The sequence below is a fragment of the Capra hircus genome, chromosome 12, assembly GCF_001704415.2.
Source record: "Capra hircus breed San Clemente chromosome 12, ASM170441v1, whole genome shotgun sequence".
In the NCBI taxonomy this organism is placed as follows: Eukaryota; Metazoa; Chordata; class Mammalia; order Artiodactyla; family Bovidae; genus Capra; species Capra hircus.
Window position 1 is genome coordinate 11,767,913 of NC_030819.1, and position 21,076 is coordinate 11,788,988.

Consider the following 21,076-nt stretch of genomic DNA (forward strand, 5'->3'; position numbering starts at 1 on the left):
CACAGACTAACCCACCGGGCTCCTCTGTCACCATGGGGTTCTCTGGATAAGAATATTGGAGTGGGTTGACCATTCCCTTCTCCAGGGGGTCTTCCCAATTCAGGGATCAAACCTGGGTCTCCCACATTGCAGGCAGATTCGTTACTGTCTGAGCCACAGGGAAGCTTATTAATTGGATGGTTAAACTCAAAATCATTTTGGCCTGGACTTTCTGGATTCCATTCTTCCCTTCCCTTTTTCAGTCCTTGGGAGATAAAGAACACACCTACTCTTGGGTTGATCTTTTCTGATATGCTAACTAGGAGAGTGATTACGTCTCTAAAGCCTGGTGCTTATGAACAAAATTTTCAACAAAAGATCATTTAGCGAAGTCTCCAAGTAGAAAAAGAGATATTAAGTATTTCTCCCTAAGATAAGCACCTGAAAGGTTTATGTTCTCTTTTTTCCAAACCTCATTTGATGAATGTAATTTCCACAGAAATTATAATAAACTAGGAATTTAAAGAAGCTGAGAGCTCTAAAGTGAGCTAGACACTGACAGCATCTCTCTTTCTACCACTCACTTGGGTTTCTTTACTAGATGCAAATATCTTGTCTTTTCAAGGAAACACACAGCTCCTGGAGTGGACATATAAATATCTTGCATGTCTCACGCTTTGAGGGACACGTGTGGAATGTATTTTAAAAACTGTATGGGTGAATAATCACGTTATAATGTGCCTTTGTAGTACACAGATGTTCTGTTCTAGAGGATATTATGTGACTGCAGCCATATGTTTACCTATATTGAAAGATCTTCAGGATTAGAGCAGACCTCAGAGATCCCCAAGGCAAGTGAACTTTGGGAGCTTCCTTAGGCACCTACGCAGAGAACCAGATTCTCTTTAATTGAGCTCCTACTATGTGCCAGATACTGAACATCCATTCCAGCTGGCCTCACCAACATTTCTGATCCTCTGTCCCCTCTCCGAGCCTTCTCTATAGTGTGTGCATGTAGCCAGGCGTTTCATTTTCTGGATCAAGGAGCAAGCCAACTTCAAGGCAAGAGAACCAACTGCCCGGCCTTAGAGGTAAAGACCAAACCTGAGGAGTCAAGAATCGTGGACGACAGTAACCAGAGCTGCCACTTCAATGCAGAAGAAAGGGATATGGACAAGTAGGATGGAATTCAAAGTTCCTGAACATGTTTTCATGACTAGCTGATGGCAGCTGGTCTTGTTTCTTTTTACAAAATAAGTATCTTCTGGTGCAGCCCAATTTTGGTGTGTGTGTGTGTGAAGAAAGACTGTTGTCTTGAAGACCAGATACCCTTTGTGTTAAAATTACCAGAGAGAAGCTCTGATTTATTTTCATATTTGAAAAACTCTGGTGAGGATGATGCCCATGTTTTAAGAGCTATTGTACAAGTATAAGGCTCTAAAGGAAAGAGATGCCTCTTTCTCTGGACTCAAAGTTTGAATTCATTTTCAGGGTCCAATTAATCAAAAGCAGCAGAAATTCCTGGATAACAATAAAAACTACACTACAGAAATTCTTGGAGCTCAGGCATGAAACCCAGGTGAATGGAATACTAATATCTTCTGGCTGCAATCATGACACCCATTCATTCTCTTAAAGAAATAAAACAATCGTTCTTCCTTCATGGTGCTGAGTAATCTTGTTACTAGAGTAAGAAGACTTTGACTTCATCGAACTGCAACTGGTTTCAAATGAGCCTCTCACTTTCAAAAGACACTGCAGATTCAGTAACTTTCAAGTCATTGTCAGAAAGAACCTGATGCTTTTGTTCTGAAACTACATTCCTTTGGGTTGTCTTTGAGGATGCTGCAAGACCACCTGAAATATCAGAACTCCAAATCCAGCACAGTGTAACAATCGAGGAAACTATGGCAACTAAACATGCTGACATCCACTCTAACAACCTTTGTGCATTTTGATGAGAAGGATTTGCAACTGCACCGAAGAAGGGCACGTAGACTCACAATTTAAAGAAATCGGGCTGTGTGTATACATGTAATGGCCATTTCTTCTCTTATCTCCATCAACCCAGGTCATCTACCATTGACTTAATTCTAGGTACACTGTTCCTTCAATGATTCAAGAACTTATTGATTATGTAGATGTTAGGACTGCTACTTCTAAGTAGTGTGTCTTGGGTTAGTCGCTCTCTTGTATCTGACTCTTTGCCACCCCATAGACTGTAGTCAGCCAGGCTCCTGTGTCTATGGAATTCTCCAGGCAAGAATATTGGGGTGGCTTACCATTCCCTTCTCCAGGGGATCTTCCCCACCCAGGGATCAAACCCAGGTCTCCTGCTTTGCAAGCAGATTCTTTACCCCCTGAGCCACCAGGGAAACCCACTTCTAGGTAACAGGTAGATAAACCAAGGCTCAGATAACACAGATAAATTCAGGGCTCAGCGCTAAAGGTTACTATTAGTACCAGTGATTTGTTGTATTTAACAGGTATCTAAGGAATAAGGACTGATTTTTTTCGTAGTTCCAGAAGCTAGACCCCATGATGCATTTCCATCACGTCATGGAGGACCGTTATCCCTGTCACTTACTGAACTCCAAGCTCCCCGAGGGCGAGGAAAACTGCCTAATTTATTTATTCCATCCAGCAAGTGCCCGATGAGCGCCAGGTCTCATGGATTATCCAGTGTCTATCACACATTAAAACACACTGACGTCAAGCCAGAGATCTCACACCACAACAGATTAATTACAATCCAGTGCGGGTGGTGCTCAATTTTTGTAACACAACGGACTCACGGGGAGCTGGAAAAGAAAAGGCGCATGCCCAGGCCACACCCAAACCAATTAAATAAGAAACTTGGGGGAAGTGACTGCCCTTAGAAGCTTTCACGCGCCCTCAGGTAATCCCAGACTACAGAAGCCTGGCTAGTGCAGTCCACGGGGTTGCAGAGTCGGACTTGATTTAGCGACCAAACAACAACGTGTTCTAGGCAGGTGCTTCTCAAACGTTACTATGTATACAATCCACCTGGGGATGTTGGGAAATTTAAATCCTGATCCCAAAGGTCTGGCGGGGAGGGGGAGGTGGGGCTGAGTCGAGCTGTAACAGGCTCCCGGGGGTGCTGGGGAGGCCTGTGTCTTTAACGCAGGGGACTTGGGGCTACCTTCCAGGCCTTTTATTATTATTCTTATTTTTCAAAGCACCATCCATACAGCTCCATCTTCATCTGTTTCATGACTTTATGTTCTGCATAAATTTTCTTTCAGGGAGAGAGGGAGTTTGCAGCATGGCCTTTGTAATAAGTAACAAGAAGTGGGGAGCAAAAAAATGGGGGCAGTGGCTCCCGGCCCGGGTGCATCCTCCGCCCGGTTCTCCTCTCTCCCCGGCTCCAGGCCGCCTCCCTGGTCCTTCCAGCCCGGTCCCGCCCGCGTCCGCGCTCCAAGAGGCGCGCTGGGCTTGGGGAGGGGCCCTCGCACCCACCCCTGGCTTCCCTGCGCCCGCCTGAGGGATTTACTTATTGTGCTGCGAAGGGAAGGAGGAAGGAACGGTACAAAACGAAAACGAAACGGGCGGGGCGGGGGGACCACAACAGGACGGAGGCAGCGGAGCAGCGGGAGCGCCAGCCGGCCCCACTCCCGGCGGCGAGGCGCGCGTGCGCGTGCCCGCGCGGAAGGCGCGGCTCCGGGCGCGCGGGCTTCGGGGAAGGTGCGCGGCGCGCGCGCCCCACTTACCATGACTGTGGCCGCGGCCGCGGCTGCCTGGGCGGCCACCGCGGCCTGGTTGGCTTGGTGCTGCGCAGCTTTGATTTTGGCCTGCAAGTGTGCAGGAGGGTGAAAATATTTGCATTTCTCCCTCATGCAACGCCCCTTTATGTAATCCATACAAACGGTTACGGTGTTGTCGTTTGTGTCGACCATGGTGCTGTCGGCGGGGTGTGCAAAGCGGCAGTCGGTCTCTCCCCGGGCACAGTTTCCTCGCTGGAACTCCCTGCAGACCTAGGACACGGGGGGAGGGAGAAGAGCATACGATGCAGTAAAAAAAAAAAAAAAGAAGATGCTTTCCCTTTCTTTGAATGCTGGCTTTTTTTGCCATTTACAATCAACGTTCGATTATCCCGAACCCAAGTCACTGGAATCCCGGGCAAACTATGATCACTTCAGTTTTGCTTCGCCCTGTTTGCTGCGGTGAGAATCTGTATTGAGCTAGGAAGTAAAAATCTACACTTTAGCTAAGATAACAGAAAAATCAACAAGGCCCCCATTGTTCATGGGTTTTATTTATTTATATTTATTTGTTTACTTTTATAGAGAAGGGAAGGAAAGAAAATGTTATATATATACTAATTCAGAGATTTTATATATATACACATATATATTTACACACACACACATATGTATAAAATCTGGTCTTCTGTATGTAACTACATCTCTGACATGACAACTCTGGGAAGTTGTGGGGTTTTTTGCATGGAGGGATTATTTCACCAAGGATCCAGCCACAATATCATAGCTGCACAATTCCAAAAGTGATCAACTTGTTTCTTCTCCCTGAGGACAGGAAGTGGGGGGCAGGGTGAATGTGAATACTCCCGTTTTCCCCTAAATCTCTCCTGCTCTACAAGATAAAGTGGGCTTCTAATCATAGATTAGAACAACTATGATACCCAAGACACCAAAACTTTCATTTAAATCACAATATTATTTTTTAAAATAAATAAAAGATAAAAAGGAGAGAAATATGGGAAGAGATAAAGCAGGGGCCTGGGGGAAGGAAGTAGGATAGATTTTGAAGTGTTGATATATTGTTTCTTTTTCTTATTCTTCAGTCCTTAATTATCCTGAAATCTCTAGTAACTAAAATGCTCCATCCTCTGAGAATTCCCATGGATCAAGAGTTAACTGTATAAAGAAAATTTTCCTTGGAATTTAAAGAGTATTCTTAATCTTGCCCTAAATATCAATAATATGAAATAACACAACTAAGAAGCATGTAACAGTTATAAATATCTGTATCAGAGAAAAATTATTAGTGAAATGGTAATTTCTTTTCTTAGGCTCTACATCCAGTGTTGATGTGCTTAAGTGGCGGTTCACATCTTGATCACTAGTGACTTATAGGAAGGGTCACTGGCATGACACTGGGAGCCTTGTGACAGTCAAAGGTACTTGGGAAATATAGTTTCGCTGATCAGTGGCCAGGCAAGTTTGAAGGCCAAGCAGATACATCACAAAATTATTAATTGCTTCCTTCTACTTTGGATATTGTCCAATATTCCATCCTTAGTTCATAAAACGTACAAAAGAAAAATTACTAAGCCGTTCTCACAGATTGTGAGTAAGCCTCCCCTTATAAGTGGAATGACTCAAGGTTGAGACGGCGTTGGGTGTTGAGCATTTACCTAGGGGCTCTGTGTGCCACCGACTTCATTCCTGCTTTGAAATAAATTGCAAGCTGCTTTGCTAAAGTCCTCGTGAATCATTTTTACATATGTCTTTGTCTGCCAATCCTGTTGGGAAGGACAACTTGTTCCCAACTCGACTGATTTAATTTGTTTTCTAAACCACACAGTCACGTACTGAACACAAAAGCTTGACGGGTCCACCAGGTGGCGCCCCAAACACTTTTCCAGTCCCGTGAAAGGTCTGTTCAATATTCACAGGGGTAGGCTGGATCAAAACTGTAGCGATGGGAGTTTATAGTCTTTTCATTTGGGGATCCATATACTTCAGAAGGAAGCTGGTATTAGGCAACATTTTATCACTTTCAAGATTTATAGAGTAAATATTTAAACAAATGCATATTGAAAGAATCATTCTTGAATGATCCCAAGATAAAGTACAGTATATATCCTGATCTTACATATGTATCAACTAACTATAATTGGTGATCGAATTTAAGGAGCCCTTTGAAAAATCTATCAGATTCTTTATACTCCATATAAAATGCTCTATTAAATACCAGAGGATACAGTAGTTAAGATAAATGGATGCCCTGATTAAAAAGAAATTTAACCCAGTTAAGTTAAATCCAGGTAAGCTGGTTTGACTCCTGACTTAAGAATTACGTTTTATAAATATATGAATTTGTTTTCTTGACTTTTCTAGAAGACTTGAATGTCAGTTAAAGAAAATATCTCAAATCAATAATTAGACTCTCCCAGGCTCTAGTTCCCCTGTTTACCTACATACAACCGGGGCTGGAGCATGCTGGAGCAGCCATACTTGTTCTTAAAGTACTGAAATATGATCATACCAGTCGGTCTGTAGTCATTGTCCTACTTCCTCCCACCTCTGCCCCTTCATCCTGGCTGCTGGCTTTCTAACCTGCTCATTCCCAGACCTTTCCAAGATCCATCAAAGGTTCATGCCTGACACAGTTGGAACCCTTGGGAGCCATTTCCATGACCCACATAGTGACTGATTCAGCCTTCCATTGGTTGTTGCATATTTTGCCTCTGAATACACATTCCACACAATCGATTTTTATTTGTATTGAACTTAGTCTTTTCCCACAGATTAATTTCCTTTATACTTGGCCTCCAATTCAAACAGTAGAATTATGAAATGCATGACTTTTAGGTGAATCTCTGTGCGTGGCTGTTTTGTAAGACTGAATTGGTATCTTAGAAGCATTCACTTCCATAGAAGTACACTGCTACCCCCAAAGGCATCTCAAAACACAAATATAATTGAAGTACCTCCAGTTTGTCAGTCCTGAGAAGTTTCTGAGTTGCAGTTGAGCCCGGGACAGTGACAGGTGGACTTCCGGGAACAATAACAGGTGTGGTGGGTAGAATTTCCGTTGGGACTAACCCAACTCCAGGGGTTACAGGTGCTAAGTAAGGAGCAAAGCTAATCGCCGTATTTGTCCCTATTGCGGGACCTACAGGAAAAGTGGGCTGTTAAAGGAAGATAACACAGGACAAAAACTTCTTTAGAATAAAACTTAAAAAAATCACCAGCAACATTTACTCACTGCATATAAGACTCTTTGTGTTAGCTGCAAAAATCAGTGCTGAACTGTGAAAACTCTTTAAGCCTCTCTGTTTAGTGCTTAATAAAAATGAAATCCACATAGACCCTCTCTTTCCCAAACCATATAAACACAAAGGAGAATGTCATCAAAACCTAACTACAGGAACCAGCTTAAACTTTTATTCCCATGAAAGTGTTCTCAAGAAAAGAAAATGGTTATTCTATTCTGGTGCCTCATCATTCCACGCTAGTGAGTGTTACAACATGAAGACAGTAAAATGGACGGAACGCTGACTCATGATCTCTGATGTGCTCTACATGTCTCTCAAAGGGAGAAGAAAAAACAAACACCATGAATATAGGCTGAGTTTCAGCAAATTTGTATACTCTCAAGCACTGGGGATTATCTGGTATTTTATTTTGCTCAGACTTACCAGTATGCCTCCATGTTCTATCACTAGTATGTAAAATCCCCAAATTCACAGGCAGTTTTCACATAGACCTGCTATTTCTTGCTCTAGCTCAACTATGTCTAGATCCGGTCTTCTTTTCCTGAGAGGTTGAATGGAAAAGCTTGAACTTCTCTGTTGGCCATTAAAAGTTGCTTTGGTTTCCTAGGTCACAAAGTCAACATGGCTGTGATAAAGGCATAGAGTACCCTATTAAAACCTCGTCATCACTGTCCTCGTTGTCCAGGGATAAGACAAAATATACTAGAGGGTTGATGAGATGATGGTTTTCAAAAGCTTCACCTGAAAGGACGCCTTTCAGAAAGGAAAGAATGTACGTTTAAGAGAAGGACAAACTCAGCTTCACTTCAAAGGAGCTGATGTTAAACATTCAAGATGCTAGATAAAGATTTTTCTTAGCATAAATTTTGCACTGATTTGGGACTGTATCGTTTTGTTGGTTTGTTTTTTGTTATTGGATGGCTTTTAACCTATTCATTTTTAGGACCAGTTTTCAGATAGTTGCAATTACACGTCAACGCAGTTTTCTAATATTGAACAACGCCGTTGGCCATGTCATGCTGCTTCTCTATTTGTACATTGTGGGTAACATTCCTGTTGTCTATTTATAGCTCTGAGTTGTGGAACATATGGGGAAAATAATAATCTGTGTGAATTAAACAGGTTTTTGTTGACAGCAGTAACAGAAAAATATCTCTTACAAATGGTCATGTTAGAAAACAGTGAATTATTGATAGTTTGCGCGGGGAGCTCTTAGAGAGGCTGAAAGTCTTTACTGAAGTGGCTGGGGGTGGGGAGGGATGGAAGAGGTGATTCTAATGGCCTGCGAGAGCTGCTGCCAGCATTCCCGCGAGGGGCTCTTAGATCTTTATGGCTCCGCCATACAATTCACTTTGGGAGAAAGTTCCAACATGAGGTCTCAACATGGGAAACTGATGGCAGCTAGGAATTTTTTTCCTCCTTCACTTTCTACAAAATTTTATATGTGTATGTTTTCCATTTTCAACCCATTTGAGTCATAATTATAGAACGTTGTGGTTTTCAGTAACTGTAGCTTTTATAATTCAGTACCATTGAAAAGAAGCCAAGTGATTTAAATGGTATAAGGACGATATAATGTTAAGATTTAAGAGAATCAATTCTGAATGGTCATAAATCACAAAAAAAGACCAGTGATTCAAAGAACCAGCTAGATCAGAAATGCCTGGGGGGAATTTCATAGATAGAGATATCACAAATTCTGACTTAACAGATCTGGGTTGAGGAGGGGCTTGAAATTTGCATTAAAAATTTTATTACTTGATTTGATGTGCAGCCCAATTTGAGGATCACTGTCATAAATGAGTGAAAATAAATATTAAGAAAACCTAGTACTAGTTGTGTAATTAACTCAAAGACTAATGATCAAAATAAACATTAAGAAAAAAGAGCCCTCCCCCATATCTCCATTTTTGACTTTCTATTGAATCAAATTCCCAATATCCCTCCCTTGTAGATCATCTGAAGCCCAGATCAGCATAGTGACAGAAATTCATGTTGTATCTTGACTGTCCATGCGCTGTCAGAACCTCAAAACTCATTTCCCCAAACCTTTTTGGATATCAACAAATCTCTTGCAATTAGCTAAATTTTGCTTTCTCAAATATGTTACTTGTTCATCTAATTTAATGATCAAAAAGGAATGTTGCAGTTTGTTCTACTGATGCACAGCTGTAATAAAGTTCATGGAGAGTATTATTTAAAAGTAAAAACACAAATATGAGACAAAGGGAGACATGAATTCAAAATCCTGAGGTTGGCCAGTTATTCATTTTTACCCTGGGCAGGAAATTTTTACCCTGAGCTTTTCTGCAGAAGGGAAGTAAAACTACTTAGCTTAAAGAGTTGGGCTGAGCAAGATGTTATTTCTCTCTTACTTCCCATAGTTGAACTTCAAAAATAGCAGCTATCATTAGTAGTGTAAAAGTTAGTATTAATAAAGTCCCCTCCCAAAAAATTATCCATTGATTCTATAACAGGAATGTAATTAGCATAGCAATATAAGAGGTATAAAAATCTTATTAAGTGAAGGCAAACATCGTCTCTACTTTGAATATAGACTGGGAAAGTATATGTTTTCTTTCATGTGAAAGTTAAAAGTTGATAGACTTTATGAAGATAGATTCAATTAAATATTTTCTCTTTTTTCTTATTAAGAGTGTTTTTCGTTGACGTTGAAAAGTTAAAAAAAATATTGATTTTCAGAGATGGGCACTGTATTATTATTGTTGTTGTTATTATTAGTGACAGTAATACCTTACATCTGTGAAAGGTTGGGCTGTTCTCAAAAGCGTTCTCACACATAGTGTCTGCTTTAATCTCCTCAGCAGCTGCGAGAAGCGAGCCTGGCAGCCAGAACCGCACAGTCTTGCAGGTGAAAGCAATTTAGACCAGAGGCTGCATGGATTACCCAAGGCCAGTGCTGCCAAGGTGAGTCAAGGCAGAGCACCCCGGACTCCTGGCTCCCAGTTTGGGGCTGTTCTGACTCCCCTGCCCTTACTAGATTTTGTTGGTGATTTCATAAAACAGAAGAGAGGAAAAAAAAAAATAACCCACCACGAGTTGCCCTTACAGACATTAAGTGTACAGAGAGAGCCTTGGTGGGGAGCCACGTCCCACGGTCAGCCCAGGGCCTCCCGCAGACAGGAGGTTAGGGCTGCTCTGAACAGCCGCCTGCCTGGGAAAGTGGGTCTCAGATCCTGGATTCGAGCGAAAGTCTCAAGGTACAGTGGAGGCTGATGTCTGGATTCGGGCCTGAGTCGGTAGCTAGAAGAAAGGCAGCATCTCCAGGGGACTCTGCTCTTGGAAGCCCACCCGCCAGGGCCGGGAGAGCTGGCCCTGTGGTTCCTGGAGGGGGGCTGTTGCCAGGTGGTCTGAGATCCATTTGGTCCTTGTCATCTTCCAGCACCAACTGCAGTGAGGCCAGAGGACAAGAGATGCAGAAAGCCTTCTAGAAGAAAATCGTGTCTGAAATGCAGGTCTTGCCATCTTGCCTCTGGACTTCACTCCAAGAGTCTGTGCTTCTCTCCTTGGCTTCTCACTCTCCACTCTTCTTTCTCTGTAACTCACAGCAGTAGATGTGGCCTCAAAGATCACACGCACACACACACATACACACACATGCTCACATGCACACATGCACTTTGATATTTTGTAGTGGCTTGAAAGGATCAGTGGCCTGACGTATCTTATGGCTCTAAAATGTGGTCGATTGCCTTTCTAGAAAAAGAACATGAGAGCTCATGCGTTTAGAAAGCTTTGACTTCAAAGGATAGGTATTTGGTACTTAAACTGAAAGGCCTAAAACACGGCATCTCTTAAGCCTTCTCCCTTTATTGCCAGGAGCATCTCTGGAGGGCAGAATGTTCAGTGCAAGATCTTGCCACTAAGGACTGGATCGCACAGGCTCTTAATCTCTGTCGTACTAAAGGCCACCCACCTGCCACTTTATTGTGAGTGTACATGAGATGTCTGTGTGGGAGTCGAGGGGTGGGGCCGTATGGTTGGAAGGAAAGGAGAGAAGAGCTGTTGTCATACCCCATTAGGAACTGGAGAAGGAAAAACTCCTCGGAGGAAGGGTGAATGAGACTTTGCAGATGTAATGAATTTGAGACAGAAGAGTTATAAGAGGAAAGAATCATTGGCATTTTCATTTATTCAATAAATATTCATCGCTGGTACAGACTTGGTGCCAGAACACTGTGTCTCCGTTTATTGAACTTAAACCCTAATGGGGAAGAACAAAGAAATAAAATCACAACTCACTTGTGATTTTACGGATAAGCAGAAATGAAGAGGCCTCACTTCTGAGATGGAGAGAAGATAGAGGCTAGAGATAGAGATTGGCAGTGGGTTGCAATCGATAGAGTTGGAATCCTTATGAATAAGATGAAGTTAAAATATGAAGATCAGTAGGAAGCTTCCAGCAAAAGTAAAAGCCTTTAAGCAAACAGGAGCTCTGTGTGTTCACGGAGCTGAAAGTTTGGTTTGGTCTCAGGGGACACGGGAAGAGTGGCCTCTGATGAGGTGAGCTGGGTAGGGACCTGACACTGTAAATAAAATCAAGGTTACACATTTAGACTTGGTCTCCAGTGAAATGGGAAAGCACTGAAGGGTTTTAAGTAAGGGAGTGATGTTATACCATTTATGTGTTTAAAAGATTCCTCTGGTTGCTGTGCCCATTGGGATAAAGCAAGAGTTGTGGCTCAGTGGTGAAGAATCCACCTGCAATGCAGGAGACAGAGGTTCGATTCCTGGGTTGGGAAGATCCCCTGGAGAAGGAAATGGCAACCCATTCCAGTATCCTGGCCTGGGAAATCCCATGGACAGAGGACCCAGGTGGGCTACAGTCCATGGGGTCACAAAGAGTTGGACACAACTGAGCAACTAAACAAACACCACAAGGAGGGTAAAGCCTATCAAGTATTTTGAAAGAAAGGTTGATGGCAGCTAAGATGAGGGTCCTGGGAGAAGGAGAAGTAGGTGGGCTTGAGGGCATATGACAGGACTTGCTGATGAACTGGATGTGAGAGAACCTGTTCGGTTTCGGTTGGAAACTGCTGGCTACACTTACTGAGATGAGAAGGGAGTAGAATGGAAAATTGGTCTTAAGCATGTCAAGTTCCTGGGAAAAATTCTGAAGGGGAATCCAGGAGGAGGTTGGGTACCTAAACCCGGGGCTCATGGATTGAGAACATGCCTTTGGTAGTTCTCAGCCTGTAGATGACCCACAGCCACAGGAATCGATGAGACCATGAAGAAGCAGGTAAGTGACAGAGGCAGCCAGCACTGGGAACATCAGTGCATAGCAGCCTCAATATAGAATAGAGCAAACTGAAAGTCGCTCAGTTGTGTCTGACTCTTTGAGACCCCATGGGGATAGTCCATGGAATTCTCCAGGCCAGAATACTGGAGTGGGTAGCCTTTCCCTTCTCCAGGGGATCTTCCCAACCCAGGGATAGAACCCAGGTCTCCCACTTTGCAGGAGCATTCTTTACCAGCTGAGCCGCAAGAGAAGCCCAAGAATACTGGAGTGGGTAGCCTATCCCTTCTCCAGCGGATCTTCCTGACCCTGGAAATCAAACTAGGGTCTCCTGCATTGCAGGCGGATTCTTTACCAACTGAGCTACCAGGGAAGCCCGAATAGAATAGAGGAAATGAACGGGCAAAGGAGACAGTGGAGGAAGGTGTGTCAGAGAGGAAGGGGCACTCTGCAGAGGAGATGGGCCACCTTCTACTAAGGAGAGACTGGCTGCCTGCTACCAAGATCTCCAAAGAATAATGCCAGCATCAGTGACTACCTGTTTAGCAATATGGAGGTCACTGGTGACAGATTTCAGCAGATGAGAGATTTCAGGGCAGATGGAAGATAAAGGGTGTGAAAAAAACCATCCGGAGCTCTTTAGAGAAGCTTACCCTAGAAGGAAACCTAAAAATAGAGTGGTACTTGTGACTCTGTTTAGCCGTTTCTTTGTCTTCTGCCAATTTCTGCATGTATTCGTTTCCCGAGGCTGGTCTAACAGATTCCCACCGACCTGGTGGCTTACACAACATGCATTTCTTCTTTCAGAGTTCCGGAGGCCGTAAGTGTGAAACCAGTTGCACTGGGACAAAATCAAGGTTCTGGCAAGACTTGTGTTCCCTCTGGAGGCTCCAGAAAGGAAGACTCGGCCCCTTGACTCTTCCGTCTCCTGGCGGCTGCTGGCGTTCCTTGGTTTGTAGCCCCATCACTCCAGCCTCGGCCTCCATGACCACATTGCCTTTCTCCTCTTCTGTATGTGCGTTAACTCTTCCTCTGCTTCTCTTATAAGGATCCTGTGATCGCATTTAATCCTGGAGAATGTCCCCATCTCAAGACGCCCAACTCAATCACATCAGCAAAGACCCTATTTCCTTGGAAGGTTCTAGGACCTGTTCTACTGTCATTAATTCATTCCTGTCACTCTGAAATTACTTGTTTGTAGAGTCAATGACTTTTAAGTTTATTACAGTTTTGCATCCCAATTTCTCTTGTGATTTAAAGACCTCTCTGAAAGTATTTAAATGTAATACTTCTTTCTCATAGAGCAATCGTGATTATTGTCCTCTAATTAATATATGAGACAGTACGGAAACATAACTTTCAAAGACAATTCAATTAACAGTTTAGAACATGAATGGAATTTATTAACAGGCCATTATTGAGTGCCAGGGTCAATCCTTACAGATTCTAAATAAATAAGAAGTGAATGATTAAAATGAGTTGAGACATAATGCATTGCGACTATGTTGACCTAGGTGGTTCTCAATTTATTCCCATAGACATTATTAATATGCATAACTAAATTATTTTAGCATTTACGTAATTTAATAAAATAATTTATATGTATGTATCAACAAAGAAACCATAAAATATACTTGTGAGTGGTTTTAAATAGATCCATTTAAATGCCTATGTGTGTGTTTAGTTGCTTAGTCGTGTCTGACTCTTTGCGATCCCTTGGACTGTAGCCCACCAGGCTCCTCTGTCCATGGGATTTCTCCAGGCAAAATTACAGGAGTGGGTTTCCATTTTCTTCTCCACGAGATCTTCCTGACCCAGGGATCGAACCTGCGTCTCCTGCACTGGCAGAGAGATTCTTTACTGCTGGGCCACCAGGGAAGCCCTAAGAGGTACTTATTCGGGATTTCCTCCAAGCAGCCTTTCCTGCCTCATCTGAGATCTAGTTCCCTGGGCTTGAAGCTTGCATTGCCTTTCCCCTGAGTCTGTCTACACCTACAAGACTGTAGCTTATTTATCTGAGGGTCCTTCACACCTGCACCTGCACTTTTTCACTCTGGGCAGAGCTGGTTCCTGGCCACTTGGTGCCACTCACTACTCTTGGGTAGAAAGCTAGAGACAAGCAGAACTGCCAACCATCTACCCAGATCCTCTCCCCTCTTCCTGGACAGCCCCCACCTTCCCCATCTCATCTCACAGACACACAATAAGAAACTCCCTGGTAGCTATCCTTTTTTCATTTAGCAGCTTTCAATAACAATAGAATTTTCATACAATAAAGACTGATTTTTAAACAATCGTCTTTTGTGTATGTACTTTTTTTTTAAAAAAGAGCAAATTTCACCCACTTCACTGGCTTTTTTTTTTTTTAAATTAGCTTGTTTTTGACAAATAATTTACAAATGTGAACGAACTTCACTAAAGGCAAAAAAAAAAAAAAAAAAAAAATGCACTCCTTTCCCTCAGGGCCTCATTCCTAAAGTAATTTCCAGACCTTTAAGGAAATACTTTCAAACACTGTGAAGTCAGGGAGAAAATATTACACAATACATATTCATAGACTGAACTCCCTTGGCATTTAGTCTTGCGGTCCTCACCACGGCTGCCACACCCTCTGCTGGCCTCTGGCACAGCAGGTGTGGGTGGCTGAGGCACCCTGGTTCAGGCTTCCTTCAGGCCCAGGGGGTGGTGGTGGTCGGGAGTGGAGCAGACAGCAGAAAGCGCCCTGGTCAAGATGTCTGAGGTCTAGGCCCAGCTCCACAACTGATTAACTGCAGGACATTGGGTAAATCCATTAACTTCTCTGGTTTCATTTTTCCCCTTCCTTAAAATGATACCATTGAAATGAAATAATCGGTTGCATTGCTAAACATGTTTTAGGCATCAAAATCTCCTCTTTACATAGATCACTGATTCATACTCTCAATGGAGAACTATTTCCCTTCTAAGATAGCTCAAATATGGAGGTGACTGGTGAGAAAGAGCTGGAGTGACACAGATTTTCCGGGTATCGATTAGAAATTGCCTTTGCCTACAGTTTCCTCCTGCATTTTTTTTTTCCCATTTGGATAATCTAAAAGACCCTCTTTACAGCATCTATTTAGCTTCAAAGCTATTTGCTTTAATTGGAGCCAAAGAGACAAAGTAGAGAGAGGCCATTTTAGGTCAACGGTTGGTACATTGCCCGTACCAACACTTTCATCAGCAAGCCTGTCCTCGTTAGCTTCAGTGTACTCACCACGGGATGGAGTGGGGTTCCTGGAAACATAAATTGCATCTGCTGGGCAAGCATGGCTGCTGCAGTTTTTTGCTGGATCAAATTGTTCCTCCCATTAATTTCTAGTTGAGTTTTTAAGTGTGTGGGAGGGTGAAGATACTTGCAGTTCTCCCTTGAACAACGGCCCTGGGGGAGAAAAAAAGAGTTTTAGTTTTAGCACAGTTAGAAGTAGCTTTCAACTCTTTGTCAACCATTTCACAATCACTTCATCTATGCGAAGGTGTGTATCTGTGTGTGTGCACGAGCACAGATGTGTTGGAACATACATCAGAGCTGGAACACACAAGGAGTGGCTCGGGCATTAGCTGATCGTCAACCTTGCTCAAACCTGTTGAACAGAGAAGCTTCCTGAGATGTTACTGTTGTTCTGAATGGATTCTAGCTCTGACAAAAGACCCTAAGGAAAGGTGACAGCAGAGTCAAGTCAGACCCTTCCAGGCAGTGTGGAGGGTGATCAGAGGAGCATGTTTATTCTGCCTTATCAAAAGGAAGCTTTGAACTTGCTAGATGTGCGTGCTGGAATGATGACAATATGTGAATAATTAGGTGCCACATTTATGCTGTGGGGACAGGAATCAGCACTATCTGATTTCTTGAAATGTGCACTCCAGGTTGGCTGAAGACATCCCTGATTTGAGTGATGGAAGGAGTATTAGTCTAGGAGTGGGCATTTCTTAGTAACTGATGCACAGGTGAACTCAGATGATCACCTGCAACAGATCAGCTTGCTACATGAACGCTGTCACCCATGTCCTTGCCCAGCTCCTGTGACAGTTATTTATATAACATTTAATGTCAGGTTTTGACGTTGTGAAGTGTGTACAACGAAAGTAACGCTGGGACGTTCAAGTTGGCACAGTGAAAAATAAAATTAATTAGGTGACAGGTGTGCCTAAAGCCGGTCTTTGAAGAGTGGCTGCAAATGGTAATTAATGTTTATACTGTATTCCCACCTTTTCCAAACTACCAATTGAAAGAATCATGTTGATGTGTGAATGACGCAATTTCTGGAGAAAGAATAACGAACTGTACTAACCAGTACGAGAACTGTCATTCCCTGAAGAATTAGTCTATTTGCAACCAAGAAAAGAGAATATGAGCTTGTTTACCAGATATAAAAGTAATTTTAAAAAGCGAGCTGGGTGGATCTGGAGAAACAAATTTGTTTATAGTCGTCCTAATTCTAAACATCTGGAGCTCTCATGCTGCCTCCCGCTTGTTTTAGCTGTGCGTTTGGCAGCGCGGGATCCTTCCCAAGCGTGAGTCTCCCAGTGCTGCCGTGGAGAAGGGCAGACAGAGATCCTGGTCTAGTCCTGGTGGTCTGAGCTCATCAGCCCATGCTGTCCTGAGGCCCTCGTGTTGGCAGCATGAGAAACTGTGCTACCCTCTGCAGGGAGGACACTGAGGCAGATACAGGGACACCAGAAGGAATAGGTCACATTAATGCTAAAGTAGTTCTACACCCATGGGAAAGGTCGGCGTGTCTCCTTAGGCTCAAGTTCATATTGTGGATGCTTCATCCGGCTTCCTAATGTATGCAATAGACACTTTTTTGTTTGTTTGTTTTGGCTGTGCTGGGTCTTCTGCAATAATTTGCGGCTCATAGGCTTAGTTACCCCCGGGGCACAGGGGATCTTAGTTACCAGACTAGGGATCAAACCCATGTCCCTTGTATTGGAAGGTAGATTCTTATCCACTGGACCACCAGGGAAGTTCCTGAAATAGACAACTTGGGTCCAGTATTGGAAGGTCTAATGTAAAAATACAGGCAAACTGGACCCACAATTGAAAATAATCCGAATCAAATCAGTCTTGGCATCTCTCCATCTACTTCTCTCCATAGAATTTTAAGAGGAAGATTTAATCCTAACTCTGCTTTACTCATTGTTTTATGGTGTCCTGGGGTCCCTCCAGCCCTGCCAATTTGCCTCAGGCACCTCTTATTTTACTTCTCTTTCTGTCCTCCCTTGACAATGGCCTTAGTCTCAGGGTTTGCTACAATCAAATCTCCAAGAGCACATTCAGATTAGGCCAGCTCCTTCAACAGAGGTGTGTGGCCAGCCTTCGGATTGGCTGCCTTATGTCAGGTATCCAAACACATTCACTCCATCTATGGTGGGAGGTGGTCATGGGATACAGGATGTAGCCACTGCCCATTAGTAGGGAGGACTAAACAGAGTGACGTTTCTTGTATAGAGGGTAAGTTGCCCCCAGACAACCTCAATTCAAACTCTCTTTAAATACAGTCAGTTCACTAGGGAGATAACACCCAGAAAGGCTCAGGTATACAACATGTACGTATGGGCTTACATGCACAAACATACATTGGGCCTCATGAGGGGATTTGGGAAAGCAGAGTTCCATAGAACAGAGTTACAATTTGTGATACAGTCTGATGTCTACCAGTCCGGCTATTATATTTTGCTCGTTCACATAATGGTCGATTTGATCACTAGTCTTCTAATGTAAGGGGCTTCCTCGATAGTTCAGTGGTAAAGAATCCACCTTCAATGCAGAAGACACACGCAGGAGATGTGGGTTTGATTCCTGGGTTGGAAAGATCCCCTGGAGAAGGAAATGGCAACCCACTCCAGTATTCTTGCCTGGGGAATTCCACGGAGAAAGGACCCTGGCGAGCTACAGTCCATGGGTTCGCAAAGATTTGGCCATGATTTAGCGACTAAACCACCACATCACTTCTAATGTAATGCTTTGTAGCTGCAGACAAAAATTTTGATTAGCCTGGAAAAACACAATTTTCTTGTAAATGCTCTTATCTCTTGATACAACTGGGACTCTTAAGGAACTGTATAAACTATTTCCAGGGAATGGAACATGATTTACTACACTGAATTAGTAGTTTATTGATGGAACCTTCTTTTCTATGAGAATTAATACAATTTCCTACTGTTCTTACTTATATGCTTGGAGTGAGGAATATTTTCGATTACCCACGTGCCAAATAGTTTATACAGGGTTATCTCATTTTCTCCTTATAACAGCTGTAATGATCACTGTGTTACAAAAGAGTTAATGGGCTCAGAAAGATCAAGAAACTTTCCAAAGGTTGTATAATTGGTGGTTGGTTGGGCCGGATTCTGGAGAAGGAAATGGCAACCCACTCCAGTGTTCTTGCTTGGAGGATTCCAGGGATGGGGGAGCCTGGTGGGCTGCCGTCTATGGGGTTGCATGGAGTTGGACACGACTGAAGAGACTTAGCAGCAGCAGCAACATCCAGATACCTTGGGAAGTCACTTCACATTTAGGGGGCCTCAGCTTTCTCATCTGTAAAACAATCAACTGGATGCGGAGATCACTAAGACTCCTTTAACCTTCAAGATTCTGTGATTAATAGAATTCATTTCTTAGTAAAATGACAGAGTTAAAGTACCTTTGCACCTACTATTATCAGGCATTGGCTTAGAAACTGAGGATAAGAGGTCTCTATATTTGTGAACTTGGTGGAAGCTGAGAAGGATGGCAAAAGAGGGAATGGATGCAAAAATATGAGTAGAGGATTGCTTTAATTTGAATAGCCTCTTTTTTTTTTTTTTTTTTTTTTAGTGTTCTGAATAGGAATAGGAAAAAAAAAGGTTAGTATTTACTGGAATTGCTATTTTTAGGTCATTCAGTGTTAATGACAAGTTTCAACTGTCACATATAAGAGGTCTTCTTTACGTAAACAATTTTACACAGTTTGTGTAAATATGAGAAACCCAAAGCCCTAACTGCTCAAAATTCTCCAAGCCAGTCTTCAGCAATACGTGAACTGTGAACTTCCAGATGTTCAAGCTGGTTTTAGAAAAGGCAGAGGAACCAGAGATCAAATTGCCAACATCCGCTGGATCATGGAAAAAGCAAGAGAGTTCCAGAAAAACATCTATTTCTGCTTTATTGACTATGCCAAAGCCTTTGATTGTGTGGACCACAATAAACTGGAAAATTCTGAAAGAGATGGGAATACCAGACCACCTGACCTGCCTCTTGAGAAATTTGTATGCAGGTCAGGAAGCAACAGTTAGAACTGGACATGGAACAACAGACTGGTTCCAAATAGGAAAAGGAGTACGTCAAGGCTGTATATTGTCACCCTGCTTATTGAACTTATATGCAGAGTACATCTTGAGAAACATTGGGCTGGAAGAAGCACAAGCTGGAATCAAGATTGCCAGGAGAAATATCAATAACCTCAGATATGCAGATGACACCACCCTTATGGCAAAAAGTGAAGAGGAACTAAAAAGCCTCCTGATGAAAGTGAAAGTGGAGAGTGAAAAAGTTGGCTTAAAGCTCAACATTGAGAAAACGAAGATCATGGCATCTGCTCCAATCACTCCACGGCAAATAGATGGGGAAACAGTGGAAACAGTGGCAGACTTTATTTTTTTGGGCTCCAAAATCACTGCAGATGGTGCCTGCAGCCATGAAATTAAAAGACGCTTACTCCTTGGAAGAAAAGTTATGACCAACCTAGATAGCATGTTGAAGAGCAGAGACTTTACTTTGCCAATAAAGGTCCATCTAGTCAAGGCTATGGTTTTTCCAGTGGTCATGTATGGATGTGAGAGTTGGACTGTGAAGAAAGCTGAGCGCTGAAGAATTGATGCTTTTGAACTGTGGTGTTGGAGAAGACTCTTGAGAGTCCCTTGGACTGCAAGGAGATCCAACCAGTCCATTCTGAAGGAGATCAGCCCTGGGATTTCTTTGGAAGGAATGATGCTAAAGCTGAAACTCCAGTACTCTGGCCACCTCATGTGAAGAGTTGACTCATTGGAAAAGACTCTGATGCTGGGAGGGATTGGAGGCAGGAGGAGAAGAGGACGACAGAGGATGAGATGGCTGGATGGCATCACTGACTCGATGGACGTGAGTCTGAGTGAACTCTGGGAGTTGGTGATGGACAGGGAGGCCTGGTGTGCTGTGATTCATGGGGTCGCAAAGAGTAGGACACGACTGAGCGACTGAACTGAACTGAACATCCAGGGAGGGTAAAAATCTAGCACTATCCTTTCGCAGAATGATAGGCTACTTAACATGATTTAAAATATAATAGAATATATATGAAGATTTGGGAATGGAAAAAGCTCATTTGCCTGGCTCTGTCTACTGGAAAGGGGCAAGAGAAATGGTTAAGGCCCTAGGCTCTGAAGGCAGAAACCTGGGCACATAAGTTGGCTCTGCTTTTTGCTACCTTTGTAACTTTGAGCAAATTACTTGAACTTCTTGTGTATTATGTTTTCATCTGTACTATGAAAATAATTACTGTATTTTCCTCTAAGGGCTGTTGTAGGATTAGATGAGTTATTAATAATACAGATAAAAGGTGCACTGAAATGCTTGTCAGGTAGGAAGCACTGAGGAAGTGTTGTCAGTATTACCAAAGAAAGAAAACAATATTTGTCTATCATTCTCTTTACAGTCCCTGGTGGCTCAGATGGTAAAGAATCTGCCTGCAATGTGAGAGACCTGGGTTTGATCCCTGGGTTGGGAAGATCTCCTGGAGAAAGGAATGGCAACCCACTCCAGTATTCTTGCCTGGAGAATTCCATGGACAGAGAGCCTGGCAGGCTACAGTCCA

The 21,076-nt window shown here is 43.0% G+C and overlaps 1 protein-coding gene across 8 annotated transcripts in view; it reads right to left on the bottom strand.

Moving 5' to 3' along the window:
- MBNL2 (muscleblind like splicing regulator 2) overlaps positions 1-21,076 on the bottom strand; it is a 169,091-nt gene that overhangs the window by 39,694 nt on the left and 108,321 nt on the right. For all 8 annotated transcript variants that reach the window (XM_018056428.1, XM_013968356.2, XM_018056425.1 and 5 more), the window contains 3 exons: positions 15,460-15,624; positions 6,677-6,877; positions 3,711-3,974 (listed from right to left, as the gene is read on the bottom strand). In XM_018056428.1, coding sequence (XP_017911917.1) covers positions 3,711-3,974; positions 6,677-6,877; positions 15,460-15,624 — 630 coding nt within the window. The remainder of the gene's footprint in view (positions 1-3,710; positions 3,975-6,676; positions 6,878-15,459; positions 15,625-21,076) is intronic.